General features: G+C 34.4%; 1 protein-coding gene across 2 annotated transcripts in view; it reads right to left on the reverse strand.

Moving 5' to 3' along the window:
• LOC107701327 (regulator of G-protein signaling 18-like) overlaps nt 1–2,846 on the reverse strand; it is a 6,920-nt gene extending 4,074 nt beyond the window's left edge. The window contains exons 1-4 of one of the 2 annotated variants that reach the window (XM_016503315.1): nt 2,748–2,846; nt 2,507–2,598; nt 1,565–1,663; nt 1,253–1,314 (exon numbers count right to left, since the gene is read on the reverse strand). In XM_016503315.1, coding sequence (XP_016358801.1) covers nt 1,253–1,314; nt 1,565–1,663; nt 2,507–2,559 — 214 coding nt within the window. In that variant the 5' untranslated portion in view covers nt 2,560–2,598; nt 2,748–2,846. Of the gene's footprint in view, nt 1–1,252; nt 1,315–1,564; nt 1,664–2,506; nt 2,653–2,747 lie in introns of those variants that run through there. The other variant, XM_016503314.1, reaches the window with a different exon arrangement.
• Between the last annotated feature and the right edge of the window lie 12,471 nt (nt 2,847–15,317).

Here is a 15,317-nt window from a genome sequence, read left to right on the forward strand (position 1 = left end):
GAGGAGCGGGCACTGGAGAGAGCTCTTGAGCTGGAGCCCTCCCTGGGCTGAATTGGGCAACCACAGCTGCCATTTTATTACCGTAAATTTTACGGAATTTGTACAGTGTAGGGTTACAATATCTGAAATTTGGCATACTAAACATTCCTGTGTCAATTGTAAGGTCTTCAGCTCAACAGGCAAGGTTGCACGTTTCTGCTAATACATTTTGAACTGACTAGCCTAAAGTGGTTCATTTCTTTGTTCAGTTACTTGAATTATACAGATTTCAATAATAGAATTTCTGCCTCATTAGATCTTGCTTCTTCAAACCCATCCTACAGTTGTTATATTTGCAACATACTGGCTAAAGAGCATAAAACAAATTTCTGTAAAATTGTCTCAGATCACCAAAAATGTTCAGTCACATATGGAATTTTTGGCGTTCCACATGATTCTCCAGAAAAACCTTCACAAGTTTGTTCACCAAGACATCAAACAGGAAGTGAGGCATTATATCTGTTATTACACTTTTGTATACCAACTCAGACTGTTCTAAAAATAATTTAGCCACATTAAAGTGTAAATACAATGCAAACTTGGTTGCAGTACAACCGACTGGTCCAAAATAATACAACTTTGTATAGTGGTAAATTGGTAATGCATTAACTAGGAATGAGCAATATATTTGTTACAGTTTTTATTAATATTTGTTAATGTTAGTTAACTAATGTTAAGAAATGGAACCGTACTGTAAAGTGTTACTGGGAAATTTGAACTACTTCTCTTAAATTCACCATCTGCAATGCAATGACCAAATCCGCACATCGTTACAATGTCCCGTCAGAGGGCCCATAATAGCTGTTTGCAGCTATATTTATTATTATCTAATCTATACAACTATGCTTGTAGACTTACACGCACATAGACATCAACACAGACAGACAAAGCACATTCCAGGTGGCACAAATCAAAGTGTGTGGGTGTGTATGTTTTTTGAATCAAACTATTCAATAGAGTTCAATAGGTTAGAATGACATGCAAACCAGAAAGTTCAGAACCCTGTGTAGCTATAAGGGGAAGTGTTACCACAGTGCTAGCTATAGGTACTGAAGCACAAAAGTCAGTCTGATCTTCAGAACCCTGTGTAGTCACAAGCAGGTGATGATCCTGTGGTTACAATGAGATGCACACTTCTACTTCAGCTCAATATGACACTGAGAAACATCCAGTATGCTAACTACAGTACAGTCCCAAGACAAAGAGATCATACCTGAGTGACTCAGCAGCTCCTCAAATGAATCACCCCATCTCAGAGCCACGTCCGGTGCGATGCTGTTCAAATCACATTCATCAGTAAATACTTTAAGTGTTGGAAAGGTGCTTCATGAATAGTGTCACATTTATCTGAATCATCCTCTCGATGTTAAACAGTGACACTTTGACAATACTGCAGTTAAATAAATACTCCACATTTTATTGATTAAACAAAATAGTGAATCGTGTATGTGTATGTGTATGTGTATGTGTATGTGTATGTGTATGTTACTGGTTAGTTTTAGCTGTATACATGCTAAAAGCTTACTGGTTAGTTTTAGCTGGTGGCTTCTTTTCAGGACTGACATTTTCATGCGATCCAGACTTTGCCAGAAGAAGACTGAGTCTACCTTTTTTATCCTTATTCCTGCAAAGAGAAAAAGCAAAATCAATCTAGCTATCTGTCTATCTATCTATCTATCTATCTATCTATGGCATCATATTGCGTTGTGCATAAATGTATACATATGCATGCATTACATTGCATGTATTACTTCAACCAGGCACTAATCCAAAGAATCGTGACAGCTATAAGGGGAAGTGTTAACACAGTGCTAGCTATAGGTACTGAAGCACAAAAGTCAGTCTGATCAACAGCTATAAGAACAACACGGTAGTTCTGGTGAAACACACAACAAACACACAATGTCTATTGTTTTTATATTTACCTCTCATGCATTTCTATTTACAACAATAGTTTTACTTTTGTTTCTCACTATAACATGTTTTCATCTTAGCAAAGAAAGGTTTTAGACATATCTCTGGTTCAGCCCTGAGATACTACCACAATTGTTCTTAATATAAGATATATTCATAAAACAACGCTGTAAGTCTAACATGTGAAGCAGACACAACAGCAGGTGTATTTTACACTGATCTATGCTCTCTGGTGTAGGACGATTTGTTCTCTTAGCTTTTTTGTTTTTCTTCACTGAATCGAATAAAAGGTTGCTTTACTACATCCCAAAGGTGCAACATTACAAAGATGAAAGACAAACTGATTTGTGTTTGGTCACAACGATGAGCTCCAGAAATAAAGGAAGTCTCAAACAACGAAGAGAAAACTACCCAAACTTAATTTCAATGCACTTGCTAAAAGAATGTTCACAAACCCCAGAGCGTGAATGCGCAAGACAACATCTACCCCCCGCCCCCCAATGCTTTCAGTGCTAATATGAGAAAAGCGTGGGGAAACAAAAAAAAACTGTACCTCAAGTGGGTCTCTTTCATTCTGCAGGCGAGCAGCTCGTCCTCACTGAGCATTTTGAAATATGCTTCCTCCTTGGGGGCAGAGAAGTTAAACTGAGGAAACAGAAACACAAAAATCTTCATGCTCTTCCCTCTTGTTGACACTCACACATCAACACAGCAGGTCCTCAGTCTAATGTAAACTACCAAACACTGAAGCTCATATTTGTGTGTTAAGTGTGTTAAGAGGTCATTTCCCATACCTGTTAAGATGACATCCTGTCAGGGAAACTACCCGCCGTTTACTGTAATATCTCACTGCCTGGGTTTCCTTGCTGTAGGACATCCATCTGCTAGCACAGTTTACATATTTTTACATTTATTTTCAGGCAAAATGCTTTAGGCAGGTTTTACTTAACATCCTACTTCCTTCTAAGTGACAACAGGATCGTGGCTTGTCAGTGTGTGGCCAGAGGTTTCTGAAGTACTCAGAGGGAGGTCTGAAGACCCTGTGAGGACTGTGTTAGGTTTTCCAACTAATCAGCAGACTTCTGCTATGACTTATGTAAAGGTGAATGAAAAATATGGATGTCTGAAAACAATCTAAATCCTTTTCCTGTTCTTAGAAATACACTGTATTCATGTATTCATCCAAGTAATCTTCAACAAATGTTTTATTTAATTACTAAACTGCCAGGTGGTGCAATTATAAAGTTTTTTTTTTTTAAAAAGCTTTTACACATCTTAATCATATCAAATATATTTTGCAATTTTTTTTAAATAAATACTTTAACATGGCATAACCCAGGAAAACTTATATATATATAAAAATATTAAAAATATATATATCATCAGATTTCATGATTTTTTTTTTGCATCGAAATATAAAAAATCTAAAAGTGAAAATGAATGGCTACAGGGTGTTCTCTGTATATGATATGACATGATATGATATGTGACCCTGGAGCACAAAACCAGTCTTAAGTCGCTGGGGTATATTTGTAGCAATAGCCAAAAATACATTGTATGGGTCAAAATTATCGATTTTTCTTTTATGCCAAAAATCATTAGGATATTAAGTAAACATCATGTTCCATTAAGATATTTAGGAAATTTCCTACCGTAAATATATCAAAACTTCATTTTTGATTAGTAATATGCATTGCTAAGGACTTAATTTGGACAACTTTAAAGGCGATTTTCTCAATATTTAGATTTTTTTTGCACCCTCAGAATCCAGATTTTCAAATAGTTGTATCTCAGTCAAATATTGTCCTATCCTAACAAACCATACATCAATGGAACGCTTATTTATTCAGATGATGTATAAATCTCAATTTCGAAAAATTGACACTTAAGACTGGTTTTGTGGTCCAGGGTCACATATAATATGATATGATATGATATTATACCAATACATTTTTACATTTTTGGTCATTTTTATCATCAACAATTATGTAAGTCTGTTGCAATTTTAATGATTTTATTAATAAATTATCAAGACATAATGTGAATTATCACTAAATTTTTTCAAGATATTCGAGAGGTCTTCTGAAGATTTCAGAGTTGGCTGAAACTAATCCTAGCGTTAGTTAAAAGACCAACGAATCGGCCGAGAAAGACACACTCTGTATACCTACTGTGGCTGTTGCCTCTGCAGAGCCATTATAATGATGGACAAATCAGTTTCGGCACAATAAATGACAGGAGGGAATAGAAATGTCCTCAGACAGAGACAAGGGTGACATCTTCATTTAATCAACAGCTGTATAGAGGCTCACAGACAAAACCACACAATCCTCAGAGTGTCCTTTTGAGGGCAGGATCTCAAGTGCATCACTTAAAGGATTTGGGCAGCGGTTAGTAAAACTCTTCAATTTTCATACACAGACATCAACCATTCACACATTTGCTGAATTAAACACTCGTTACTTGCTGACAAATAGAACGGTTTCTGCCATCTTTAGTTACTTCTAGGCCAGGCCAGCTCATTCATCGAAATAAATGTCAAGAATATTCAAATATAACATTTATGAAACAGAACAGCTTACAGAAATATGTTTTAAAATTGAAAATATATAGATAGGCCAATAAATTAAATGCCAATAGGTAGGCCTATGTATTACAAAATGTTCTTCAAAGAGCTAGAAAACGAATATTTTTTTGTAATCTTTTTTTTTTTTTTGTCATCTTGGGTAAATGCAAAAATGCATGATTATTATATATATATATATATATATTTTTACATTTGGGACTCTAAAAATATATTTAAATTGAAAATATATTCAAAATGGAAAAAAATATAGGAGGAAACATAAAAAAATTATTTAAAAATATATATTGAAAATATATCTATATTATCAATATTTTGACCTTCCATTCAAAAAAATATAGCTTTATATAAATCATATTTTCGTACACTTTTTGGTGAAATTATTGCAATCTAAACAAAAAATGTTTTACACCTGATTCAATCTCAATTTCTCATCATGAAAAAAAAAAAATCATACGCTATGTAAATGTTCCTCTTTTATGTCAAGTATTAAACAATACACTGCTTTTGATCCAGTCCGATCTTCCCGTTTTAGACACTAAGAGCATCCATTACCATTAAACAGCATTTCGTGAGGAACTGAGAAACAAATAGATTTAAGCTGTGAATGACAATGACACCTTAAAATGTGGAAAAGATTGCAACGTTTTTGCACACAGTTTTGTACACTTGCATAAAAAAACCCCCCACACACTTTTGGGGGCTTGATTGGTAAGGTTATGAGCAATTTTAATCTGTCAATGAGTATTATCATAAGTAATGTGTTTTTATGACGAAGTAGTAGCTTGAGACTACTTTTTACTTTTACTCAAGCATGAATCATTTGTTATAACCATCAGATTCTCATAAGCTCTTGACAAAAAAGGGAAACGCGAGACAGACAGAAATTGAAAGTGAAATGTGCTGATGAGAAGAGCGACTTCCTGTCTTTAACGCTGGCGAAAACACATGTACTGACATCGACACATGCCCTTTGACACCTGATTTGCATTCCAACTGCAGTGAGTTTAGGAGTTTCAGGATTTCTTTCAAATGCCTTTCAAATTCCAGTTCACTTCCTGAACTGAATCTGGATTCAGCCAGCAAAAATGATGCATTCATTCCAATTTAAATTTAAGGAAGTAAGATTAAAATGGGTGAAACTCTAAGAATTTCATATAACTGCTGTAAATAATACATTTTCTTCATCATATATATATATATACATATAAATACATATAAACATGCTGTCATGCAACATATGGGGTATTTCCAGAATTTTAGATGATCTTAATAATGAGTTCTGAATGGCACCTATAGAAATGTGTATTTGAAGCTAAGTTAATCAGTTTAAATAAAACATATGCATAATAAACAACAACAACAACAATAATAATACTAATTATTATTATTATTATAAGGTAATTATATGATAAGGTACTACAATGTAAGTAATTATTATTATTATATTATTATTTGCTGTTGCTGCTTTTATTTATGTTGTAATTTTTAATTTGGTTTAAATCTGTTTTGTGCTAATTGTCAATATCAGAACAAAGTTAAATTTAATAAGTTAATCAGCTTAAAAATGTGAATAATAATAATAATAATTATAATAATAGTGCTGGATTTCAATCCTGAATTAAATTAAAATCTGTTTTATTTTAATTGTCAGTATTGGACTACTATATAATATTGGAAGTGTATCAACATAAATAAAAAGTGTGCACAATAATAATAATAATAATAATAAATTATTATTATTATTATTATTATTATCAGTTTACTTTTTGCGCTTGCAATTTTGAATTACAATTTTTTTTCCCCAGTTCAATTTCTGTGTGTTGCAGCCAATTCAGTAAATTAAGACTCATGAACTGACAGGAAGCTGATTCTTAAATTCTGAATATTAGATCTTGAGGAGATCTGAGCAGACTGTTCTCTTGCCACAGACTTTGAACACTGATGGGGTAATACCATCCAGTACATCCATATTTTTTTCCGGTACTAAAAGAGCTTGTTCCTCAGCGGATCACTTTCATTCCTCCAAGAGCAGAAGTGGCTTCAAACGGAATGGTTAGTGGCCTGCTGTTAAAAGGACCCTCATGTGGTAGAGTCTGGCCCTCTGCTCTCATCTATCCAAGTAGCACTATAGCATCTGTGATGGTAGACTTCCCACTGTCTCCTTTCTCTGCAACTACCTTTTCATCATGCGTTTGTTTGAGCATTCTCTTTCTGCCCGTCACACATGCTGATTGAAGGCAAACAGGGATGTCAGTAGGGCATGGGTTCGACCGAGGGAATTCAAGCCCTGACTTGATTTACATTCATGAGTCATCAGCTGCTTTAAATATTATTTGCCATTCATTATTCTGAAACAACATATGATTTTTACATATTTGTGTGAATTTTCAGTTCATTCCAATTTAAAGGAAAGCTGAAGGCAAAGCAGAAGGTAAACTGAATTCATGTTCGCCATATCTTTATAAAAATGTCCTGTAGTGGTAAAAAATGATGTTATGATATAAAATATAGCACTAAATGATTACCATATTTCTGCACTATGGCATTTACATGGTACCTCCAAGGATACCATGACCCAATGTGCAAAAAAAAACAAAAAAACATGGTACTGCTATGTTATTTAGTGTACTGATTCAGTAAATCGTAACAAAAGCTCCTTCATTCAAGTGTGTAAATTACAAATCATCAGATATTATAGCATCAGACTTTGAAAAAGAAATAATTTGTTATTTGAAATAATATTTGTGTTATGATCCTCTGCGCGCTGATGAGAAAAGCAGTGACTTTCAGTAAATTCATTTCCCTAGCAGTTCAAAATAACCCCAGACACCTGCTTAACAACAACATAAAAGACAGTCAACTTCAAGTGACGTCACTTCCTTACCAACACACTTGACAGATTTGGATACAAAAATTACTCACTAGGCAGGATGCAGGGTTTTTCTCACAGAAAACTGTGAAGAAATTAGAGATGTATAGTAGATACCAGCAAGCCATTATCAATATGAGTAGGGTTTTTCAGGGATATGACACCTGAAGAAAACACCTTTCTACTAATTTACTGGAACAGTTCAAATTCTTGACACATAGGGGCCAGCTTTATTAATGGTACCAGCTGACACCATCAATACATGTTGATGTTTAGCAATGACCCTGATGTGTCGGGGACTCTTCAACCAAACCTCTGTGGCCTCCAGTTATACACTGCTGCTGTGCATTGAAACATGCAAACAATAACCTACAGCATGGTGCAAAGTTAATGGATAGTTCATCCAAAAATGTTCATTTTTTTCGTGCCATTTACTACCCTTGAGAAGTAAAATTGCAGACATTAAGAAACAATATATCTTCAGAGAGTTATATATTTATATATCTCTTTATAAAAACATCTCTTTATATATTTGATATTCATGGGAAACTCATAAAGGTTTGATCTAAAACAACATGAGGATGAACACATGATGACAGATTACACATGATTACAAAATTTGTCTAATTTTTAAAGACATTTTTATTTACCAAAAGTAAGCTATATTAAATGAACTATGGTCTATGAGCTGTTTTCCATTTCAGGCCCCACGATGTAAAATGGTGCTCACACACACACACACACACACACACACACACTCTCTCTCTGTGTCTGTGTGCCAGATGACCTAAATGATGTCCCTTATTTATGGGTGTGCGATATTGACAAAAATTATATTATATTTTTGGGGGGATTTTTGTCAATAACGATAATTAATATTTTGTTGAGTGTGTTTTTGTGCTGGTTTAGGCTTGTCATGTATAAATAAGTATGACACTAAAACCACCAGTAGGTGGCGGCAAGTGTCTGCTTTAATGAATGATTTATTGAATCCTTCAATCAAACGATTCGTTCAAAATGGCTGATTCAATTAGAATCGAAGCAAGTTGACTGTCTTTATGAATGGATCATTGAATAATTGGCTCACTTGCTTTGTTCAAAAAGAGATTCATTCATGAAAGAAACACTGCATGCTCTGAGACATTTAAAGAACGTCAGAAGTTCGCGCGCAGAGCTCTGATTGGCCAATCACCGGTATTTATTTTTATAAATTATTATATGTAGAGAATATTAATATTTAATGTGCACAATATGGTGGTTTTACAGATGGGATGCTTTTTGTCATTTATTTTTTCAACAAGACCAGCATTTGTGGTTAAAAAGTATGTACATTTTTATTTTATTTTATTTATTTCTTTTTTTAAAGAAAATGACGATCGTTCCGCTAGATAAGACACTTATTCCTTGGCTGGGATCGTGTAGAGCCCTTTGAAGCTGCAGTGAAACTGCAGTTTGGACCTTTAGCCCGTTGGCCATCATTGGAGTCCATTATATTGAGTAAAAATCCTAGAATGTTTTCCTCAAAAACCTCAATTTCTTTGTGACTGAAAAAAGAAAAGACATGAACATCTTGGATGACACGGGAGCGAGCAAATTATCAGACAGATTTGCTGCCCACTACAGGACGATCTGACACATGTTTGTGACAGCATCTTCCTCCATTGACAGTCATTCAAAATTAGCTGTGTATTCCGACAAAACTGGTAAGCATTTAAAATATATTTAATTATATTAAAGCAAATATTCATAATGGCTAATGGTATGTGATTATATTATTATAGTATAATTTAACAGTCCCCAGTTCTTTTTCACATGGTTTTTACAAGTGTGAAATTTGCTTACTGTAAATTACGTGCACATGAGCAAAGAGGGAACTTTTCAAATTGCATTCTTCTAGGGTCATGCATCAGCCAAGCAACTTCGATTGAGATTACCTTGAATGCTAACTGTAACGTGGGGTTTTGGGGTTTGTTATTGGTTCCTCTGTTCATTGTGTCATGTTCTGATTGGTTATCCTACTCATTGGTTGGTTCTTGTCATGTGACCTGTATTGTTTGCTATAAGTAGCCATCATGTTGCCATTGTCTCTTGTCGTGTATTGAATGTATGTACCTGCTGTCGGTGAGTCTAGTCTTTTCATATACGTCAAGTGTGTTCAATTCAAGTCTGTGTTTATTCTTTGGATTTTTGATCACTTTGTAAATAAAGCTGCACTTGGGTTCATCCTCAACTTGCTGTTCAGTGGACTACTCATTACAGAAACATATAGCTTTGCCCAGGCATTATACTCCTCCTTGATCTTGACTGGTCACGTGTCAATTTTGGGTTGACCCTTAAAGCTAAAGCAAACCATTTTGTCATTTGGTGACCTTTATACTGTGAAAGCATACATTATTTTTTGTTCTTTCACTTGTTTGCTGAAAAAAAAAGCTTTTATAGAAGCCATTTGCTAGGAAACACTCTTCACCTCCTAAGTAAACCACTTAGCAATTTCAATTCAACTATTTGTCTGAATCACCAAATGTCATTCCTAAACAAGATTTCTCTTAAATGTTCAGCTTAAAAGATTTTATAACATTTTTAAAACGCAACAACACAACAGCAGTTGTCATATTCTGGGCTTTTGACATGAAATAAAAATGGACTTTTTTTTAATGTGGTGCACTGGTTATACTTTCTACATATTTTACTTGCTACTCCAAAAAATAAACAAATACAAATGAAATGTAACCAATATAGCTTAATAATAACTTGCTCCACAGCTACAATTTATATATATATATATATATATATATACATATACAGTATGTGTATTTTTTTTTTGTTTTTTTTTTTGTTCTACTTTACTAACATAAAATGGGTGGCTAATGCCATATTGAAGGGAAATTTTCAAGTTGTAATGCGTTTTATCTCAGTTGTGCAGCTGTGTTAGATAAAATACGCTTTCCAAAATGTAGATGCATGCAGCTGTGTTTATCTGCCAGTCATTGCCGGAAGCAGAATGATTGTCTTTTTTCTCAAATTTGTTATTCTGAACCGAAAATCATCTTTCAAATCTTGCTGTAAACATAATTATTCAAGTCAGAAAGCTTGACGTGTATCACCTCACGTATCCGTAGTTGTCAAACAGTACCCAGGTCTCCCTGGGGGAATATGTTTGGAGAATAAGAAGCATTCTTGTGACACACTTAAAGTGATTCAAGTGCTAAAGTATCTGCCTGCAGAGGAGTTAAAGGTGATGTGTGTCATTTTTCAATACTGTCTCGTATCCCAGCTTAATAGCGGAGAAAACTAAACCGTGCATATGCTGATTCCGTCAAAAAGTGTAAACACTGCAGCTCTGGGGTGCTATCAAAACACTGCTATGTTTGTCTGAGCATGTGTTTCACAATGCATTCTGGGCAATGGGGCAGGGCAACATGTCACTCTGCTCACATCCAATTTCATTGGTTTATAATGGAGCAAGCTCAATGGCGTAGATGCTTGAACTGACAAAGTACACTTGATATTGCTTGGTCGTGGCCTAATGGTTAGAGAGCCGGACTCGTAACCCAAGGGTTGCGAGTTCGAGTCTCAGGTCCTGCAGGTATTGTAGGTGGGGGGAGTGAATGTACAGCGCTCTCTCCCACCTTCAATACCACGACTGAGGTGCCCTTGAGCAAGGCACCGAACCCTCAACTGCTCCCCGGGCGCCGCAGCATAAATGGCTGCCCACTGCTCCGGGTGTGTGTTCACTGGGGTGTGTGTGTGTGCACTTAGGATGGGTTAAATGCAGAGCACTAATTCCTAGTATGGGTAACCATACTTGGCCACGTCACGTCACTTTGATGCAAAGTGCTAATAAAACATTTTTACGTTTCATTCAACAAAATCGTGTTTCCTTCAAGGTGCAGTATGTAATATTGACAGCTAGTGTTTTAAATTGGTACTGCAGTCTAAACTGAAAATACTGAAGAGAGCCGTTTCTCCCACTCCCTCCTCCTCACACTTGATGCACATGCGGGTTGCCAGATTGAGGACACTCAGCAGGAACAAGCGCAACTGATAATGGATGGCAACGAGCTTTACACACCAAGTTGATGAGTTGATTTATTCATGTTTTAATATATCGCTGTTCATAGAGCTTTTTAGATGGATGCCGAGGCTTTTTAGGTTGGGTAGAATCTGCGATCTCTGACCCAGTTTGTTTGCTGACTTCCATGACTGCAATACACCGTGTTTTCCACCAAGTGGCAACCCTGGGTGTCGAAATCCTATTGGTAAACTGGCAGTGGGCGGAGTCACACAGACCAAAACGAAAACAGACATTCCAACACGGAGCACACATTTCAAAAGTAATAACTGGTTGTGGTGGTGTTTTTTGGAGAAACGAGTATGTGGACTCGTGTCTGCAAACATATGGTATTTTTATGCTTTAGTACAGTCAAAAAAAACAAAACGACCCTACAGCATCTTTAAAAAATATTTGGGCTTATACTGATTCTGCATGTTTTTGTTTAAAGATTTTGTTTTACTTTACAGAGCATTTCTTAAATATGCACTTAATCACATAAATAGTAGCTTAATACTTGCTATAGATCAGACTTAACTTTCAAAATAAATGTTTAGATTAATTTTTTTCAAGCATTGCAAGGTTTTATTCACATATCCACTTACAAAAAACCCTCATGCTGTGGTGATGCTGAGGCTGGATCCTGTTACATTACAGTCATTAGGACTTGTATTTAGTATTATATGCCATTTTGCCTTATATTTATCACTGTGGGTTGTGCTTTAAAGTGTAAAATGAGCTTCTTGTGATATTTTTTTTTTTAATTTTATTTTTTTTGTTTGTCCAATGGCTTACTGAATATTTGGGCTTATACTGATTCTGCACGTTTTTGTTTAAAGATTGTTTTACTTTACAGAGCATTTCTTAAATATGCACTTAATCACATAAATAGTAGCTTAATACTTGCTATAGATCAGACTTAACTTTCAAAATAAATGTTTAGATTAATTTTTTTCAAGCATTGCAAGGTTTTATTCACATATCCACTTACAAAAAACCCTCATGCTGTGGTGATGCTGAGGCTGGATCCTGTTACATTACAGTCATTAGGACTTGTATTTAGTATTATATGCCATTTTGCCTTATATTTATCACTGTGGGTTGTGCTTTAAAGTGTAAAATGAGCTTCTTGTGATATTTTTTTTTTTAATTTTATTTTTTTTGTTTGTCCAATGGCTTACTGAAATACGTGCCTTATAATAATTTGATTACTGATTGTATATCAGCAAAACTGGAGTGATGGCTGCTGACAGTTAGGTTTTGGCATCACAGGAATAAATTACATTATAAAATATATTCCGTTAGGAAACAGTTATTTTAAATTGTATTAATATTTCACAAAATTACGGTCCAAAACATAAAAAATATCTTACTGACCCCAGACTTTCGAACCGTAGATATAGAGAATAATATGAAGCAACAAGATGTTGTATAACTGCAAAATAAATCCTTGCTGATTTGATTTTTAAACAAGCTTTTCCAGGATTAGACCAACGATAAGGAAAGAAAATGCCTAAAACTGCCTGACTTGAATGTAGCAAACATAAACCACAAAAAGGTCTTTAAAAGATTTAGCATCGCTGCTTTCCCACAGAAACAAGGTTGAAAATGAGGGTTGTTATAAATAGGGCCTTGAATAGCAGCAATAACCTTAAAATGAATTCATATCATATTTGAAGAGTGATAAGCATCACTGAATAATTTGTGAAGCACAAGATGCGTATTGGCAACAAGAAGCGCAACAAATACTGTAGATATAAATACAAATATTTAATAAAATAAAATGAGGTGATGTGAGCAATGTCATTATTTGGAATAACTAGACGAATTAGGTTATTTTTAGGGTAATCATGGGATAAAGTCAAATTTTGTGTGATCAAGTTTAAAGTTTGAGGCAAGCAGAACCTGTAACAGCTTACAACCATTTCCATGTATTTAAAACCAGGCTGACTCATCTGACAGCTGAGAAGCATTAACTTTCTCTCTTGTGAAAATTTGTCTTGTGAAAACTTCCCCTAAGGAAATAAATACCATGTATACCAGTTAGTTACCAAACAGTTACCAGAGTCTGGTAAACAAACAAAAAAAAAATATATACATACATTTGCATTCAAGGCATTTAACACAACCTCTTATCCCGAGAAACATAGAAAAAGCTCTGTAATTTTCATCTGCAATGTGAAATCATCTGCATATAATGCTTTTCTGCATAAATAATGATCACCTAAACAGCTGCAAATTATACCTCAGGAGATGAAGGACTAGAGTGCTACAGCAAGAGTTTTCAGAGCTAGAGTAAACTAAATTTCATATTTTAAGACTCAAATTAATGTTTTGCTTCAAATGGGAGTCAATAGGATGTTTTTAATTGGCACTAAACACAGAAGCCAAACATCTGTTGTGAAGAACAGGCCAGCGACACCACGCTGTCATTTACAGTGTGTATCAAGAGGTCAGAAAATAATTTCAAACATCATATTTCACAGTCAGCCTCTAAAACAGCTACAGACACTCAGCTGCACTCTGGGCTTGCTGCCTCAACACTGAAGTCAACACTGAAAAGAAAACTTCACCCAAAACACACCATATGCTGTTATTTTTGTGGAGCACAAAAGTAGATTTTTTCAAATACATAATGACTATGTCTGTCAAGGTCCTAAAATCATAAAATCCCAATCATAAATGAAGTGATCTTGTGAAAAAGAAGTGCACTCAATTGTATTGAATGTGCACTTGTAGTGTGCTTCAAATCTTAATAGTATATTTTTAAAAAACTGTACTTGCAGATAATATTATTGAAATAAAAGGCCACTTAGGGGCAACGTGGGGCTAGTTGTAATACACATGGTTTAAAAGATTCCACACATACTAGCATGACAAAACTTAATGTATTTACTAGTTGCCATACCAATAGAGAAAAACATTGCTCCAAAATTAGAAATTATTTGGAAGATATCACTGAACATTTATTTAACCATAACAAAAGTACACTCCTTACTGAAGTTAATTATTCATTGCTGATACTGATTAAATATTTTAGTTTGTCTCGTTATATATATATATATATATATATAATATGATCATGTTACAACGTGTCCTACCTATGGGGCATGTTGTCACATTTCACTTCCATTCTTTTGGGGTAAATAAATAAAAAAAGTACAAACTGTATTAATGAAACAAGACCACATATTTGTACTAGACATGTGAAGAAAAGGAAATACAGTACTCTGAAACCAAAGTGAATTTACACATACCGAGAAAGTCAAAAAGTAAAATTTTAATAATTTTAATAATGTTTTGTCATGCTTTAAAGAAGTAAACACTGAAAACAAATTGAAGTAGAAAATTTTTCACTCATATTTGCCAGTAAATTTCACAAATAATTAGAAAGAAACAGCAACACACTGAATTAAATGTGAAACTTTGAAGCAGACAGACTAAAATAGTATTTTCTTTGAAAACATACTCCAATAATCTTTATTTAAAACTTAGGGTTAGGGTTAGGGAAAATAAAATAAAATGCAAAAATAAAATAAAATAAATAAAAAAGTAAATACATTTAAACAAACCATTTTTAATAGTGCACTTATTTTGATGCATTCACAAACATACTAAAGCATATGTAAAGCACTTGATTATAACTTTAACTGCAGTGTATTAATAAATATTACATTTACAGTTAATAAGCATCATCACTACATCATTTATACAGTAAATGTGTAACTACAAATATATTTACTTACATGACAAGCAAATTTCAGTAGAAATAACTTTAAAGCATACTTTAGTTGACCATGAATCATTGTCAGTACACTCTAAAAATGCTGGGTTAAATACAACCCAGTGCTGGGTAA

The sequence above is a fragment of the Sinocyclocheilus anshuiensis genome, unplaced genomic scaffold (genome assembly GCF_001515605.1).
Source record: "Sinocyclocheilus anshuiensis isolate Anshui unplaced genomic scaffold, SAMN03320099.WGS_v1.1 scaffold1726, whole genome shotgun sequence".
NCBI classification, from domain to species: Eukaryota; Metazoa; Chordata; class Actinopteri; order Cypriniformes; family Cyprinidae; genus Sinocyclocheilus; species Sinocyclocheilus anshuiensis.